Source organism: Melospiza melodia, chromosome 22, assembly GCF_035770615.1.
Source record: "Melospiza melodia melodia isolate bMelMel2 chromosome 22, bMelMel2.pri, whole genome shotgun sequence".
Lineage (NCBI taxonomy): Eukaryota > Metazoa > Chordata > Aves > Passeriformes > Passerellidae > Melospiza > Melospiza melodia.
This window is the reverse complement of record NC_086215.1, coordinates 5842491-5858606: the sequence shown is the minus strand read 5'-3', so window position 1 is coordinate 5858606 and position 16116 is coordinate 5842491. Positions and strand designations below refer to the sequence as shown.

General features: G+C 48.9%; 1 protein-coding gene across 1 annotated transcript in view; it reads left to right on the top strand.

The window, feature by feature from the left end:
* Positions 1-16116, top strand: part of ASTN2 (astrotactin 2) — a 361347-nt gene that overhangs the window by 146534 nt on the left and 198697 nt on the right. Inside the window, exons 8-10 of the mRNA XM_063174845.1 lie at positions 9153-9237; positions 10728-10802; positions 11232-11369. Of these exons, the coding sequence (XP_063030915.1) occupies positions 9153-9237; positions 10728-10802; positions 11232-11369 (298 nt within the window). The remainder of the gene's footprint in view (positions 1-9152; positions 9238-10727; positions 10803-11231; positions 11370-16116) is intronic.

Genomic DNA, 16116 nt, shown 5'->3' with positions numbered 1-16116 from the left:
GATCCCTCAGTTACTGAACAACAGGAAAACAATGGTGTGGCCAGCTGAAGGTGATCCCCTTTGGATGGAACAACACCCTCTGCTTGCAGACAGGCCCAAGGGTCAGAGCAGACCCTACAGCTTGGATGAAGGAGCCCAAAGAGGAGTTTTTAGGGTTTAAAATGTAACACAGTGTGGTAATGTAATGATTCTTATAGGCTGTATGTAAATGCTATAGGATTTGTATGTTGTACTAGATTGGTTAGCGAGAATTAGAATATTCAACACAGAAGAAGATTTATTGTATTGTAACCTCGCTCTCTTACCCCCTTTTTACTCTCTTATGCTTTTACTCTCTTACCCTTTTGCTCTCTCACCCTCTCATCCTCTCTCCCCTCTCTTCTCTCATTCCTGCTCTGAGCTGTGTTTGGCAGCTCCCAGCAGGGCCCTGCACCCAGGCCCTTTGCAATAAACCCCAAGTTCCAGCCCTGGCTCCAGAGATCTCTCGTCTCCATCCATCCCAACCATCCTACCCCCCAACGCTCCTACAGGTTTCTTCCCCCTCTCTCCAACCTGGAAGTGTGCACGTGAATAAACCAGAATTTTTCTCCTATTTCTGCCAGTCGGATCCTCATGGATCGAGCAGGACTGGCTGATGGGGCTGCTGACCTTCATAGCCTAAATCTAAAACTCCCTAAAGAGGCCCAAACTTCACAAGAACTGAAATTAGGCCTTTGGAAGTACCTGCTTGACCCTGTACCCCAGGACATAACCCTGTGCACCATGTCTGTTCATCACCATTGACCAGCCTTTAACTGGGGAGAAGTTTCCCCTCCAGGCTGAGGCAGACTGTAACCCCATGATACACTGCATGTACTTTCAGATTTATTTTTATTAATGTCGTTCTATTTTTAAGGGTGATTTATTTTTATCACCATGAGAGAGGAAGGCCTGTGGTTTTATGGCAGCACATAAATCCTGTCTGGATTTCAACCTTTTCGGGTCAGGGATTTTATCCTCTCTGTGAGCATCCCAAGCGATGGGTGCCAGGGATTCCCCTGCCCTCTGCCTTCTCAGGCTGCACAGAGCATCCATGAGAATGATGGACTGAAGTTTGTCCTCTCTGGAGGCTGAAAGCCTTCAAAGTTGCCCCTGCAGCAGAGCCAGCATTGAAGTCCTCCAGTCTTGGAGTTTGGTTGATAATTGCTGTCCCGAGATGTGCAGGATGTCTCTGCTTCAGCCCGCACAACTGAAGAACGAGTCAGAGCTCTTCGCTTTTCGGTCTTGAGGTTGTTTATTAATTCTTATCTATAAAATTTTCTTTCTGCCCAGCCAAGATCTGCTCAGCAGGGCAGCCACAGGCACTCTGTGTTGTCCTTTTATACTACAAACTACCTATAACATATTTACACTTAATTCCCAATACCTATCACCTGTGTTAGACAGTGCACTTCTACTCTGAACCAATCCCAAAGTGCCAACAGCACTGCAGAAAATGGAGAACAAGAAGAAGAAAGAAAGGCTGGACACGCCCAAGTTCCTCCATCTTGTCCCCATAACCCCCATGCCAAAAATCCTAAAATCTACATTTTCACCCTGTGATCATTTTGTTATTACACCATTCAAACCTGTGTGACTTTCATGTCCTCATACAAAGCTGGCAATTTGCTCCATGGGTCACAATCAAATCCCCAGGTGCTCTGGGCTGTGTGCCAGGGTCTCTGAGCCCCACAGTGGGGTCCTTGGCAACTCTGGACACCCGGAGGGATGTGCTGAGTTCTGACACTCCAGCACATTTATGGCTAATTTTCCTTCAGCCATACCCATGGCAGTGTGGATCTGCCTTGTCCCAAGCTCCCTGGGGTGTGGACAGACTTCTGTGGGCAGGATACTTGGTGGCAGTGCCATGGGCTCCTGGCACACCTTTGGACAGAGAACCCCAGGTGACATGTACTCTCTCTGGTGACACTCAAGCCCAGCACATTCTTTGGGTTGGAGTTTGAGGTGGGATTTGTCTGCACAATATATTGACATGTCAGCCTGGACACTCAGTACTCCTTCAGTGTGGAGAATAATTCCCAGTGAAAACAGAGGCTCTGAAACACTAGGAAATGCCAAAATCCACTTTGTTGCCTGACCTTAATTTGCCTTCCCTTGCGTCTCTGTCGTGTGACTCACTCTGTAATTAAATGATTGCTGCCCCCCTGACAAATCTGAAACCTGTGTTGTGAAGCCCCAGCTCATCAGAGCATTTCAGAGGGAGCACTGACATCTGCACACGAGCGAAATGTCATCTCCCTCATCCCTCCTGCCTTGGAAACAGCCAGCCTGGTTGGTCTGACTGCAGACCCAGAGACAAACGGGTGCTGCTGGGATGTGCACGGTGACCATGCCCAGCTGCCACATCAGACGGGACAGGCAGGGTGGGCTCAGCCAAAGCCCCCCATCCTCCTGGCAGGTGCTGCCTGTGCTGTTTGAGACCAGAACAGGGCAGGTTTGTTGTCTTGTGGGACTGGCTGTCAGCTCTCCTCACTCTCCATGTTTTGAAGAGCTGTGGGAGCGCTGCTGGTGCTGCTGCTCGTGCCACGCTCTGGGATACCCCTGGGTACAACCAGGAGTGCTTGCTGCCTCGCTGGCCTCCCTCACCAGCCTCCATGAGAGCATCCCTTTCCAGCAGCATATGCAAATCCTGATTTGTGAGCACAATTACCTGCTTTGTATGCACAAAACCCATCCACTTGCACATTCTGTGGGCATTGCTGAAGAGACCTGCTGGAGAATCAGTCCCTGAGGGCCAAATGCTGGAAGAAACAGCCTCTGATTTTGTGCTGTCAGGCTTGCTGGAGCAGTGGCATAAATGAGATGGATAGCTACCTTGATTAGCAGGTGCAAATGTGTTGAATTTTTTTTTTCCCCATCTATAAATCAGGCTTTTCTTCATCAAAATTCTCACATTGCATCCACAATTGGTAGCCCTCCCCCAGTCCCCAAAGCATGAGCTTGAAAGAACCAGATGAAATGTAGTAGCAAAGGTTCTTTTCTGGAAATTGGCAGGAGGAGATATATAAAAAAAAAAAAAAAGAAAAAAGAAAAAAAGGGTTTCCATCATCATCCAAATAGGCCAGTTTGTCACCAGAGCCACAGATGGTACTGCTGCCTGGGTAGGACAGGGGTGTGTTGTGGGCAGGAGGCAGATGAAAGTCATTTTACACAGAGCTATATATTTTTTTTTTTTTTAAGGGCAACCTGTTAAAGGGATTTGGAGGTTGCAGAGCTGAGCATGTAAATCAGGAGATGACCAACCTTGCTGAGGGCGTGTTTGTGTTTATGGAAACAGCCACCCCTTCCCATAGTTCAATTTAATACCATGCAGGTTCTGTGCACACCGAGTAATATTTGTTTGTTCTTGTGCTCCTCTGCTATTTTCGCTGTTTCCTGGTGCCTTTATTGACTCAGACTTTTATAGGACGAGGTTCTGTCTCTCCAAGGTATGGAGTTTAATAACTTGGTCAAATCCCATGTAATATGCCATTCCTTTTCCTGTGGTGGCACAGCTTGCCTCGTGCACCAAGCAGGGCAGGAGGCAGTTAACTCCCAAGCTAATTTAGCTCCAGGCTGGAGTGTTATACATAAACAGCAATCAAAACTCGTGCCTGCCAGGGGCCGAGTTAAGGTTATCTCTGCTGTCTTTGCACTCTCATTTTCTGCCATTAGAGTGTTTAATCCTGCAGCTGCTAATGTTCTTGTAATGGCATTTTCTGTGCTTGTCTAAAGAGCACGGGGAGGAGGGAAGAGGGATGGGTTTTGCTGGATGGAGCTGCTCCTGAGCCCATCCCTCTGACTGGGCCATCCAGCCAGTACTGCAGGGGTTTCTTATCACCGGCCGGGGGTCTGTGTACAAATCACAAACAGGACAGGGCTGCTGAGGAACTGCCTTGAGCTGTTTTATTTTCCAGCATCAGTCTCATTCCATGGTTATGACAATGGGAAGATGCCACCAGCTCACATCCCAGGCAGCAGACCAAGAATTTAATGTTACAACTCACTTTATAAGTTTTTTGACCAATCACACAAAGCAAAAGCACACTGACAGTAGTTCCATCCAACCACTATAAGCACGGGTACCTTTGGTTAAAACAATGCTTTCCTTTTTCAAATACAATACCTACTTCTAAGCCTTAAAACACAATGCACAGAGCTCCATTATTAAGCTTCAAATTTCCTACTAGACAAACTTTTCTGTAGCTTAGGGAGTTATTCTAGACAAGCATTAATACGCAGACCATTTTTCTATATTTCCTTGCTTTTCTACAGTTTAAATAATTTTTCTGATGACCAATCTCATGGCTACTGCTTAGCTCTAACCACAGTTCTGCTGTCTCTGAGGCCTGCCTTTTGCAGCTTTCCCAAAACCATCCGATTTTGTGGATTCCCACAGCTTCTCACCCTTCCATGGCCAGCTCTGGGGCAGTGCCCAGCCCAGAAGGTGGCAGCTGTGCCACCCTCAGGACCTTTCTGCTTCCTTGCATCAGCTCATGTGTTCCCACAGCAGGTGCTGTGTAGGAGCTGAGCAGATGATAATGAGAATTAAATCCATGCAGAGCTTAAACTCAGGCACAATCTTTGGAGGTTAAGCTCGCACTTAGGTGCTGTGATGGATGAGGTGAGGAGGGTGACTTGCAGCAGGGATGGAGGAAGGATAACTGTCAAATTCACTCCAGCTTTTCCCTCCATGCTCTGTGCCAGGCCAGCAGGGCAGGAGCCACTTTCTTTGTCTTGTTCCTAGAGTTCTAAACTGCTTCTGGAAAAGTTGCATTTCTCATCAGGATGAAGCAGAGGCTCAGGTTTGGAAATGCCATCCCTGAAGAGCAGGAATAGCAGGTGCCATGGGTAGGAAAGGAGCTTTTCAGAGAGCTTTAGTGGGAGGCTGGGAACGTGGTGCTGCAGCTCTGAGGCTCAGTGGCACTGAGGATGCTCTGCAGGATGTGTGTTTCCAGACAGGAGCGGACACAAAAGCTGTGGCTGAGCTCTGTATCCCTTTGGGTGGGAGAGGCAGCCCTGAAACAGGTGTGAGCGTGTTTGTGTGATGCTCACACAGCTGGGAAGGTGTGTGTTTATACCCCACAGCCTTTGGGATCAGGCTGCCACCCCAGCTGGGGTCTGGGCTTGTCCCCAGCACACACCTGTGCAGCTGGGGCACAGCAGGGCATTCCTGAAGGACAAGGATGAGTTCCTGGAGGTGCTGCCAGGAGGGAATCAGGGACACCAGCAGTGCCAAGAGAAGGCTGACAAGCAGCAGCTTTGCTCCACCACTGCCAGAGCTCCTCCAGCTCCTTAAATAAAAGTGCCAGTGACAGCACAGAGCAGCTTCCCTGGGAGCACAGGGACTTTGGGAGCCTCCATTCCTGCTGTGCACTGGGTGGGTGGATTAGGGAGATTCCTGCAGCATTATCACCACAGATCATTCTCTCCATAATGAGGCTGACAGGCTTATCCTGGCAGGCTGATGGTTCATCCTGCAGCCCTGCTCTGCTGCTCCCAGGCCCTGTGGGGATGGGCAGGAAGGGTGTGGGTGCAGTGCGAGACCCCATTCCAGCAGAAGCAGAGTGTAGTGAAGGAATAGTTCAGCAACTTCCAGCTTTTCTATATAAAAAAGAGAGCTAAACCCTCCACTTGTTTAATAACACACTGGAAATACAATATTGGACCTCCAGAGCTGGGCACTGGGACCTGCCCTCATTTATGCTGAGTGAGCAGTGATCCTTTGGCTGGAACAGCTGAATTATTGCCATGGATTATCCAACCTGGTTTGTGCTTCTGAATCCAAAGGCAGGGGAAGGACTGTGCATGGCAGGGTGCAGGGTGGTGGCAGTGGGAGCAGGATTCTTGTCCTGGGGGTTGGTAGATCCTTATTCATTTATGCTCCTGCAACAGCTGAACATTACACAGAGGCGTGTGCAGGACCTGTGGAAATTGCATCCAGCTCCAGGTGCACTTACTTGTCAAACTTGGTTACTTTGGTTGACTTTGGCTTCAAGCTCAGCTTGAATCCTAACTCAGCTGCAGCAGGGCTGAGTGGATAGCTGTGTCCATCTCGGATGCAGTTGCTTTGAACAAAACCTCTTTAGTTTGGCCTTTTGATGGTTTCATTTATTTTAGCAGCATGTTGAAAAATACATCCTAAAGAGGGCTTGGAGGTATGGAGCCCTGTTCCCCCCACTCCAGGCACTTTATCAGGAGTTTTTCATTTTTTCATTCCATGGGGAATCAGCATCCTCCCTGGCTCAGCATTGTCTCTGGGAAGCATGGGGACAGTCTGAAAATAACAGAGTAGTTTGGGGGGCCAAAGAAGGAAGGTGTATGCTGTTGGGGAGAGGGCAAAACCTCCTGCAAGAGCACAGCGGGTTCTGCTGAAATTTTTTGGAAGCCTCACTAATTGTCAGCTCATGGTTCTTGACAGAGGAATACATCCTAAAACACCTGACCTGAGGTGATGGAGCCCTCTGTGTTCCAGCACTCAGCTGATCCTGTTCTGGGAGCTGTCCTATCCAATTTCCAAACCCTGCCCAAGGGGTGTAAATCACCCTGGGAAACCTGTGGAAAGCTGATCCCCCCTCTCTCCTGCCCTGGATCTCTTCCCCAGCTGGTGGCACCACTTGCCCTCTCACTTAGTGAAATAAACCTCCCAATAAACCTCCCAATAAAGTCTTGAGCACCGGCTGTAGCTGCTGAACGTCCAGGATTGGAGTCGATAAAATCAATATTTCCCCTGGTTGATAGAGTTCCTCCTTCTGATGCCAAACTGAAGGAGCAGTAAACAAGCCAGCAGGCAAAATAAACCCTCCTGCACCCTGGTAAGGGGGTTCCCCACCCTGCACCCCCAACCACAGATATGGGGAAGGGTTTGGGCCATGGGATGCTGACCTCTGTTGTTTTTTTTTTTTTTTTTTCTTTTCTTGCTCTAATTTCCGTGGCAGGAGCCGAGAGTGAGGCAGTGCCCCAAAGACTCCCAGCTCTGCTTCGCAAGCACTTTGAGATGTCTCTCATTTGCAGAGCACATATTTGTTATGTAATAAGCGCCAGGAATTAATGATCCACAGCACGGCTGGGGAAACTTGCGTACTAAGCACCCAAGGAAAAAATAACTTTTCTTTTTTTAAAATCACTGATGGAGCCATTAGGACCTGTGTTTTCCTGCACTGAGACCGCCCCAGCCCCCAGGCAGGGCAGAGCTGAGCAGGGCCAAGCGCTGCCATCCCTCTCCCAACTCTTTCCCTTTGGAGCAGCAATGTTCCTGCCGCTCCTGTTATGAATCATGAGGTTAGCAGCTTTTGACAGATCATAAATCAGTGCTTCCAAGTCGCTAGGACAAATCCCAGGACATTTAATCTTTAATATTAGACGCGTTTGAGGCAGTGAATATTTCATGAAGGTGCTGTTGCATTTTAGCACATCATTAGCCGTCTCTTTTTTCCCCCCCCCCACCTCTTTCCTTTTTTTTGCTGCCTCTCCCTTCCCAGGCGTCTCTTCCTCAAAAAAATCTCAGTGGTTGAATCCCCATCTCGCTCCCTCCTGACAATAAAGCTCTTTACTGTAATCCTTGTGAGGCATTTTAAGAACTTGCTTAAGGAGGAGCAGGCAGGTAGCTGCCACTCTGCCTTGCCACTGTGAGGGGGGTCCCCACGTCCCCAGCATCCTCCCCATGTTCCCACCTCGGCTGTGTTTACAGCTCAGCTTTGCTGCACTGTCAGGCACGATGGGGAGAGGAGGGGAGGGTGGGGGGAAACACTGGCAGCAGCTTGTAGCAGGAACTCCACGTGCAAATCCAATTAATCTTTTGATTTTGCTGTTTCTTGCTCCGGGTTATGTATTTCTACCAAGCACTGAATCAATTTGGGCCAAGTGTGGGTTTCTGGTGTGGGAAATGTCTTCTCCTGCTGGCAGAGAGCAGAGGGGAGCAGGGCTGAGAGCCCCTCCATTGTGGGATGGGGGCACAACATGGCAACTGTCTGGGGAGGGTTTTCAGCATTTTAGTTACTGTATTTACAAACAAGAAAGAGCATTTTGCTCACATTACTAACATGATCCATGATTTATACAAAGATCTTGCTCAGAGATCTTTAAATCATCAATAACTCAAGACCATTTTCTACTCACCTGGTGGCTCTGTTAAATGGATCTGCGTTACCGCAATCAGACTGGCATCTAAATTAGGGGGTTCTGCACCTTTCAGTGGGAGTTTGGGCTGCAGGAGACTCTGCTCTCTTGTGTCAGATGGCAGAGCAGAGTTGGGAAGGGGATGTGGGATGGGTTTGTGGTGCCCACCTTGGGCATTGCACACGGGGACACTGGAAGGTTGAGATCCCTGCTGATGAGTGAAGCCCTGGCTGCAGGACTGCACAGGAACACGGGTTAAGGACAGATCTTCTGCATCATGAAACCCCATCCCCAGCTACATCATGTGGGTTGTATAATCCTCTCCCTGAGAATAACTCCTATAGTGGATATTTTTGCCCCCAACAAGGGTAGAGAATGATGCAGCTGACTACATCTTATCAGAAGGCTAATTAATTACTTTATTATGCTATATTACTGTATACTATATTATATTACATCTAAACCGAATCTGCCAATCACTCAACTGTACAGAATCTCGTGACTGTCCCAACAGTCCTGACACACACACTCTTGGCCCTGACAGGCCAGGGAAACAAAACAACATCACTTTGGGTAAACAATCACCACATTGCATTCTGCTTTGGCACAAACACGGGCACAACAAATGAGATATGAATTGTTTTTCCTTACTCTAAGGTTCAGAGAACGTGAAACCCAGAAATATTCTTGGGTTGAATTGTGCCTTGCTCTTCTCTGTGAAGAGAAATGTGGCGACAAACCACAGGTTTCTTACAGCTTTCCACATCTCCTTCGGGTTTGATGTGGGGAGGGGTAACTAGTGGGTTAGCTGGTGTAAAATTTTCTGGGTCCCCCAGGAGGCTGGGGAAGAATAGAGCCAGGGAAAGCATTAGTGCAAATCCTTCTCCACACCTCCTGGGGGCATCTGGAGTCCGAAGCACTCCAGAGGAGGGCAGCCGGGGAGGAGGGCCTGACTCTGCAGTCACCGCCATGCCTGTGGGGCAGAGCCATCTCACCCTTTGCCTGCTCTGTCCTAGGAGAGTGCAGCTGCCACGAAGGGTACGCGCCGGACCCCGTGCACCGGCACCTGTGTGTGCGCAGTGACTGGGGACACAGCGAGGGGTGAGTGGGGACACGGGGCTGGGGGGCCCTGCCCTGGCCTTGGCTTGCGGCATCTCGCAATGATGGTTAGAAATGGGCAAACTTTGCTGGATTTCTCCAAAGCTGCCAGCAACTAGGACTCTGCAAGTCCTTAGAGCCCCAGACGTCGCCTTTTAACTGATCCCCAGACCCTGGGGAAATATCTTCTTTTTCACACGGAAAATGGCCTCCGTTTACGGCATCTCGCCCTAACCAACAGGGCAGCGCCTGGTTGGAAATGGGCAAACTTTGCTGGAGTTCTCCAAAGCTGCCAGCAACTAGGACCCTGCAAGTCCTTAGAGCCCCAGATGTCACCTTTTAACTGATCCCCAGACCCTGGGGAAATGTCTTCTTTTTCACACGGAAAATGGCCTCCGTTTGCGGCATCTCGCTCTGACCAACAGGGCAGCGCCTAGTGAGAAATAGGCAAACTTTGCTGGATTTCTCCAAAGCTAAAGCTGCCAGCAGGTTGGACCCTGCACGTCCTTAGAGCCCCAAAGGCCTCCTTTCAATTGATACCCAGACTCTGGGGAAATGACTCCTTTTTCCCACAAAAAATGGCCTCCGTTTGCAGCACCTCACCCTGACTGACAGAGTGGCACCTGGTTAGAAATTGGCAAACTTTGCTGGATTTCTCCAAAACTAAAGCTGCCAGCAACTAGGATCCTGCAAGGCTTTAGAGACCCAAATGCCACCAGTCCATCCTTCCTAGGAATCCCACTAATCCTCATCTCAATAACATTCCCAGCCCTCCTACTACAATCCCTGGATAACTGATGAATCACTAACTGACTCTCAACCCTCCAACTATGGTTTATTAACCTAGTTACAAAACAACTAATAATACCTCTAGACAAAAAAGGACACAAATGGGCCCTGATTTTAACATCCCTCATAATCTTCCTCCTACCCAGACCCTGGGGAAAGGATTTCTTTTCCAATAGGAAAATGGCCCCCGTTTGAGACCACTTGCTCTGTCCTACAGGGCAATGCCAGGTGAGAAATTGGAAAACTTTGCTGGAATTCTCTAAAAGTAAAGTTGCCAGCAACTAGGACCCTGCAATTCCTTAGAGCCCCAAAGGCCACTTTTCAACTGATACCCAGACTCTGGGGAAATGACTCCTTTTTCTCACGAAATTGGCCTCTGATTGCAGCCTCACGCCCTGCCCAATTGGGCAGTGCCAAGCATCGAAATTGGCAAACTTTTCTGGATTTCTTCAAAACTAAAGCTGCCAGCAGCTAGGACCTTGCAATTCCTTAGAGCCCCAGACGTCACCTTTCAACTGATCCCCAGACCCTGGGGAAATGTCTTCTTTTTCCCATGAAATTGGCCTCTGTTTGCGGCATCTCGCCCTGACCGACAGGGCAATGCCTGGTTAGAAATCACCCAGTTCTTCTCCCCCTGGGTGATCCCTGTGCCACTTGCCCAGCCCAGGGATGTGCTCAGCTGCTTTTGCCCTCTCTCCTGCCAGGCCCTGGCCCTACACAACGCTGGAGAGGGGATATGACTTGGTCACGGGAGAGCAGGCACCAGAGAAGATACTCAGGTGAGTCACAGGAGGGTTCAGCTGGGATATTTGGGAAGGGAGAGCCATGAGGACATCCCAGTGTGTGCAATCTTTTGGTCAAATGCCAGCTCATTCTTGTGCTGGTGGCGGGACAAGTGTCATTTGGCTGTGACAGACCTGAAAGATTTGTCCATGTTGGCAGGCAGAGAAGGGTTCCCCTCTTGTCCCTTCAGCAAATGTGAAGACAGCATGTACAGAAACTCCTCCTGGAATAAAATGAAGATTTTTCCCATCCCCATGTTCTCCTGTCACATCTCAAGTAATTTCTCTCCCTTGTGGCTTTCAGGAAAAGACAATCACTGACTTATCTCATGATGCCACCACTGCTCTGCCTTCTGAGCAGGCAGTGGAGGGCCACCATGCCCTGTGGTCACTCTGCTCCTTGTGACTTATTTTTCCTTTGTCCAGGTCCACCTACAGCTTGGGTCAAGGGCTGTGGCTGCCAGTCAGTAAGAGCTTCGTGGTGCCCCCTGTGGAGCTTTCCATCAACCCCCTTGCCAGCTGCAAGACAGATGTTCTGGTGACTGAAGATCCAGCAGATGTCAGGTAGGAAGCAGATTTCTCGTTTTCTTCATGCCCGAGTGCCTACACTGCTCTTTAAATTGTTATTGAGGATGCAGTAATTTCTGTGATGATAGGTTTGATTAATTTCCTTCCAATAAGAAATCTGATGTGATTGCTCTCCAGGCTCTTTGGGCTGATGGGTCTAGGCCAGGCCGGAATGTGTAACTCTGAAATCTGCCAGTACAGTCAGGTGAATTGGTAGGAACCTGTGGCAAGGTAATTTGAGACTGGCTTAAATGTAATGTTAGATTGCAGTGCTTAAATGGATGCATTAACTGGGATGGAGGGGCTGTCATCTTTCTGAAACTCATACCCATATCACATCCACCTGGCACTGATATCTGCTGGGATGTTCATGAAGGGTGAAAGGCCATGTTGCTCATCCAGTAATTACACAATTAGAGGGGTTATTTTCCCTTTTTGGAGTTCAGTGAATGCCTGGACATTTTGCTGATCACCTTGGTGGTGGTTACGCTCTTTGGTCTGGTTTACAAGGGTTTAACTGTAAATTATAAGGGTTTCATTCTGAAGGTATTTAGTGTGTATTGCCCTCTCTCCCATTAAATTAAGATTGAGCATGTGACTGCTGGGTGCCAGGGAGATTTTGTGTTCCATCCCTCCCTCCTTCCCTCCCTTCCTTCTTGCTGCTTTCTCCTGTTGACTCCAGACACAATTTCCTGACTTGAAAATCCTTGCTTGTATTATGAATCATCCTCCTGGGCACCAGCAGGATCCTTGTGTCCCCCAGCCCCTTCTGTCTTGTATTTCCCCAAAGTGATGAGGAATGGATTTCCATTCTTCTGTCCCATCATCTTGGCAGGGCTGTAGTTGAAGCAAGTGCCTACAAAAGCTATGGTAGAGCCAGGACTGGCATCCAAGGTGTCCTCACTTCCAAGTGTGTGTGGTTTTGTTGCTAATTAGTGCTTGTTCCCTTTTCCTGTGAAAAGAGACAGTGGTACATATCCATCACAGTTTGGCTCTTTTAGGCCCATTGCTTTTCTTGTCTGCAACAACTTCTGCTTTTCATTTGAGAAAGGAAGGGGTTTATGCTAACATTTTCCAAGCCAAAGTGCCAAGAGAACATTATTTATTTCTTTCCTCTTCACATCTTCATTAAAAGTGCCTCAGTGAAGGTAGAGGCTCAGAAGCTTGTTTTCTGCTCCAGTGCAGTAATTGTCTCTGGGCACTGCTCCTTGTGGAAAAGTCTCTGTTGGGATGGATGAATGCCAAGCAGGAGGAGGGGAGGCTTTGGCACAAAGCTGTTGCCTGCTCCCCTCATAAATGCAACCTGAACTGAGAATTCCAGGTATAAATATTGGAGTGGCTCAGGTAGAATATGGGAGGTGTGAGTTCATGGCACTTGTATCTTACACACAGGAGTTGCTGAATTATTAAAACTTTAATAAACGCAATAATAAATATTTGATGTTGAATTATGGAAGGTTTTGCAGATACAGTGAGAAGTGAAAAGCAATCTATTATTTCTACATTAGAACTGAAACACTTCTCAAACGAGGAGCAGCAAGCTTGGGATCCTCGTGACCCCAGGGTGGGTGGAACACTCTTCTGAGGTTCTTGGGTGCTTTCATGCAATGATACAGATATTTTCAGAGCTGCTTATCTTGCAGCCTCTTTGCTTTATCTCTGGACTGACTCAAGGAGCTTCTCAGGGAGTTTTGGTGGTTCAGATGTTCAGGTGGTGATCCAGCATGTCAGGTGGTCCAAGGTGTAGGGTTCAAACACAGCCATCCCTCTCTCTGCCTGAATGGGTTTCCTGCCTTTGGGACTGTGGCAGCACAGCTGTCCTTCCATGCTGGGAGCTCCTGCAGGTGAATCACAGAATTATTTGGGTTAGAAAATCCTTCAAACTCAAGGATTGAATCCAGCCTGTGACCCATCCCCACCTTGTCACCCAGACCATTGCACTGAGCACCAAGCTCACTTTTTTAATATTTCCAGGGATGAGAATTCCACCACCTCCCTGGGCAGCCCTTTTCAATGCTTGACAACCCTTTTCCAATAAAGAAACTCTTCTGAACCTGCGGTGCTTGGGCTTTAATACAGCCCCATCTCCATGCCACAGAGCAGACCCTGGGCTGTGTTCCGCCAGCTGCAGCACAGCTGTGCCCCATTTGCTGTCCTGTGTCACTGTGATGGTGGCTCAGTGCTCTGTTCCTCCTGTGTCTGTAATAACGAGCGTGCTGCATTCCTGCAGACCTTTCATTAGTCTGACACCTTTGGCTCTGGGGTCACTTGTTTTGAAGAGCTTAATGGAGGGAAATGGCAGAAAGCCTGCTTTGGAGAAAACAAGTGATGAAGTCTTTACAACTCAACGGGTTAAAGGTTCAAATGTGGTCTTGTGTTTTTATGAAGATGTTTGAGATGCAGAGGGACAGGTGAGGCTTGGCCTTTCAGCAGCTCTCTGGGGAAATGCTGCTTCCAATGCTGTTCTCTGTGTTTCACTGCTGGGCAATGCAACAAGCTGTACTTTGGTGGATGGGAATGAAGGGCCCAAACCTTCCCCTGCTGCAGCCAAATCATTAGAGAAAATTCCAGAAAACAGGAGCCAACAGGATTTGTGCAAACATCCCCCTCAGGATGCTCCAGGGGCTTCAGGGACATGACACAGCAGTGTGCAAAACTTGGTGCTGGAGGTTTTAGGGCTGGGCATCATAAATTAGGAATGAGAGTGCTTAGAGTTAATGAAACTTGCATATATAATTTATCAGTGACCATATTGAGCATCCCTTCCTCTACCCCAGAGTCTGATCCTGTGCACAAGGATGGCATCAGTCACAGCCTGGGACTGTGACAGCCACGTTCACGGTGATGTCTTTGCTCAGATGAGCTTAGCCAGCAGTGCTGCAGGGCTGTCCCCACAGCCTGGGCTGTCCTGGCTGGGCAGACTGTCCTTGCAGTCTGTCCTGCATCCCCTGCCAGGACAAGAAATACATCCCAGTCCCAACTAGTCTTGCTTGTTTTCAAGACCCCTCTTTGTTTCCCTTCCCATCTCTTTCTCTTTTCTGTATTTCTCCCATAACCTGGTGTTAAACACAGTAGTCTAAAAATTTTGTTAAACAAATTACTGTTAGGTGTTCAATCCTTCTGCTGGCCTTCCCTGGACACCTTGCCATCTCCGTCTGAGCCTTTGCAAAGTGCAGCTTGCAGGAATTGCTGTAATTGTGGCAGTGTATGGGAAGGACCCACAGCCCCCAGCTCCTGCTGCCCCAGCACGGAGCATCCCTGCAGGGATAATGAAAGCATCCCTGCAAGGGATAATAAAAATATCCCTGCAGGGCATAATAAAAGCATCTCTGCAGGGGATAATGAAAGCATCCCTTGGGGCACACACAGAGCTGTGGGGGACCAAGAGGAGAGGCAGCCCTGGGGGCAGAGCAGGGCGCTGGCAGACTCCCAGTGGTCACGGTTCAGTGTGCCACCCGCTCTGCAGAAGAGTTGGTAATTTCTGTTGAGCAGCCATAAATCAGAGGCACGAGCCTCAGCTGCTGCCTGACATGACATACAGCTCTATCGTTATGGCAACCATAGAAACAAATAAAAGCCTTGCCTTCGCTTGACAAGCCTTTGAGATGTCCTGATGGAGAGACAAGTGTTCAGCAGCAGAATGAATTCTCTTGAACTCGCTGTCGATTTATCTTCGTTTTGCTCCCAAGCGTGCCCCTTTGCTCTCTGAATTCTTTGCCAAAGTACAATCAACTGGATTTTTTATTTCTGCTTTTTCCTTATTTGTTTGTTATTTTTATTTTCAGTTCTCTCAGAGGCAGAACACTCTGCTCCCCCTCTCTGTGCCCTCAGAGTCCTGTCTTCTGTCAAGGATGGGAGCCAGGCTTTTTCTCCCTGCCCATGGCATTCACCAGCTCAGCCATGCTGTGCTCTTGCAGCCTCACTGCTGCCCCAGCCTTACAGGCATTTTGAGTGGTATTTTGAAGGGGTTTTGCAGTGATTTTGGCACTTGTGATTTTGCAAGTCAGTAGTGATCACTGTGGTGTGAGGCTCCCTAGGAGTGGAGGAGGATGAAAAATGAAGTGGATGAGGAAGGCAAAGGGTGTCTGGAGAGTGTGGAAACAGCTTTGCTGTCCCTGCTGTTTGCAACAGCAAAACTGGTCTGTCTGTGCCTTAACCTCCTTGCTGGTCTGCAGGAGCACAGATGAATGGGTGCAGCTGCAGGTGAGCATCCCTCCAGGTCAGGAGGTCTGTGTGGGGTGGGATATGGCATGCAGCCAGAGGGCATCCTGCCAGCTCTTCTTGCCATTTGTGCAGGGGATGTCATGGGAAATTGTTCTTTTGTTCCCTTCTTTTCTTTCTGCTGCGCCCCTGGAGCAGAGCAGGGTGTGATTTTGGGGTGCTCGGTGCCATGGGGACCCTCAGCCAGGAGGCTGGGGCAGAGGAGAAGCCCCTTTTGCAGGCTGTTCCTGATCAGGGGTCTGTGGCTCTCCTGCAGAGCCTCCTGCTCCGTTGGGGCCAATAAAAAGGTGTGAGTGGCTGCAATCCATGGCCATGATGAATGGACAGCTTTGCATGGTGGAGCAAATTGATCATTGCATCAGCAGGCACAACTCACTCATTTCTGCAGAGAGGGCAATCCATTACTGTGCACATCACAGAGATACCATCATCCCCACAGATAACACCCCTGGGCTCTGGCCTGCACTTCTGCCACCCCAAGACACTTTTGTCTCTCAGAAAGTGGTGGAGAAGCATCTTTTGG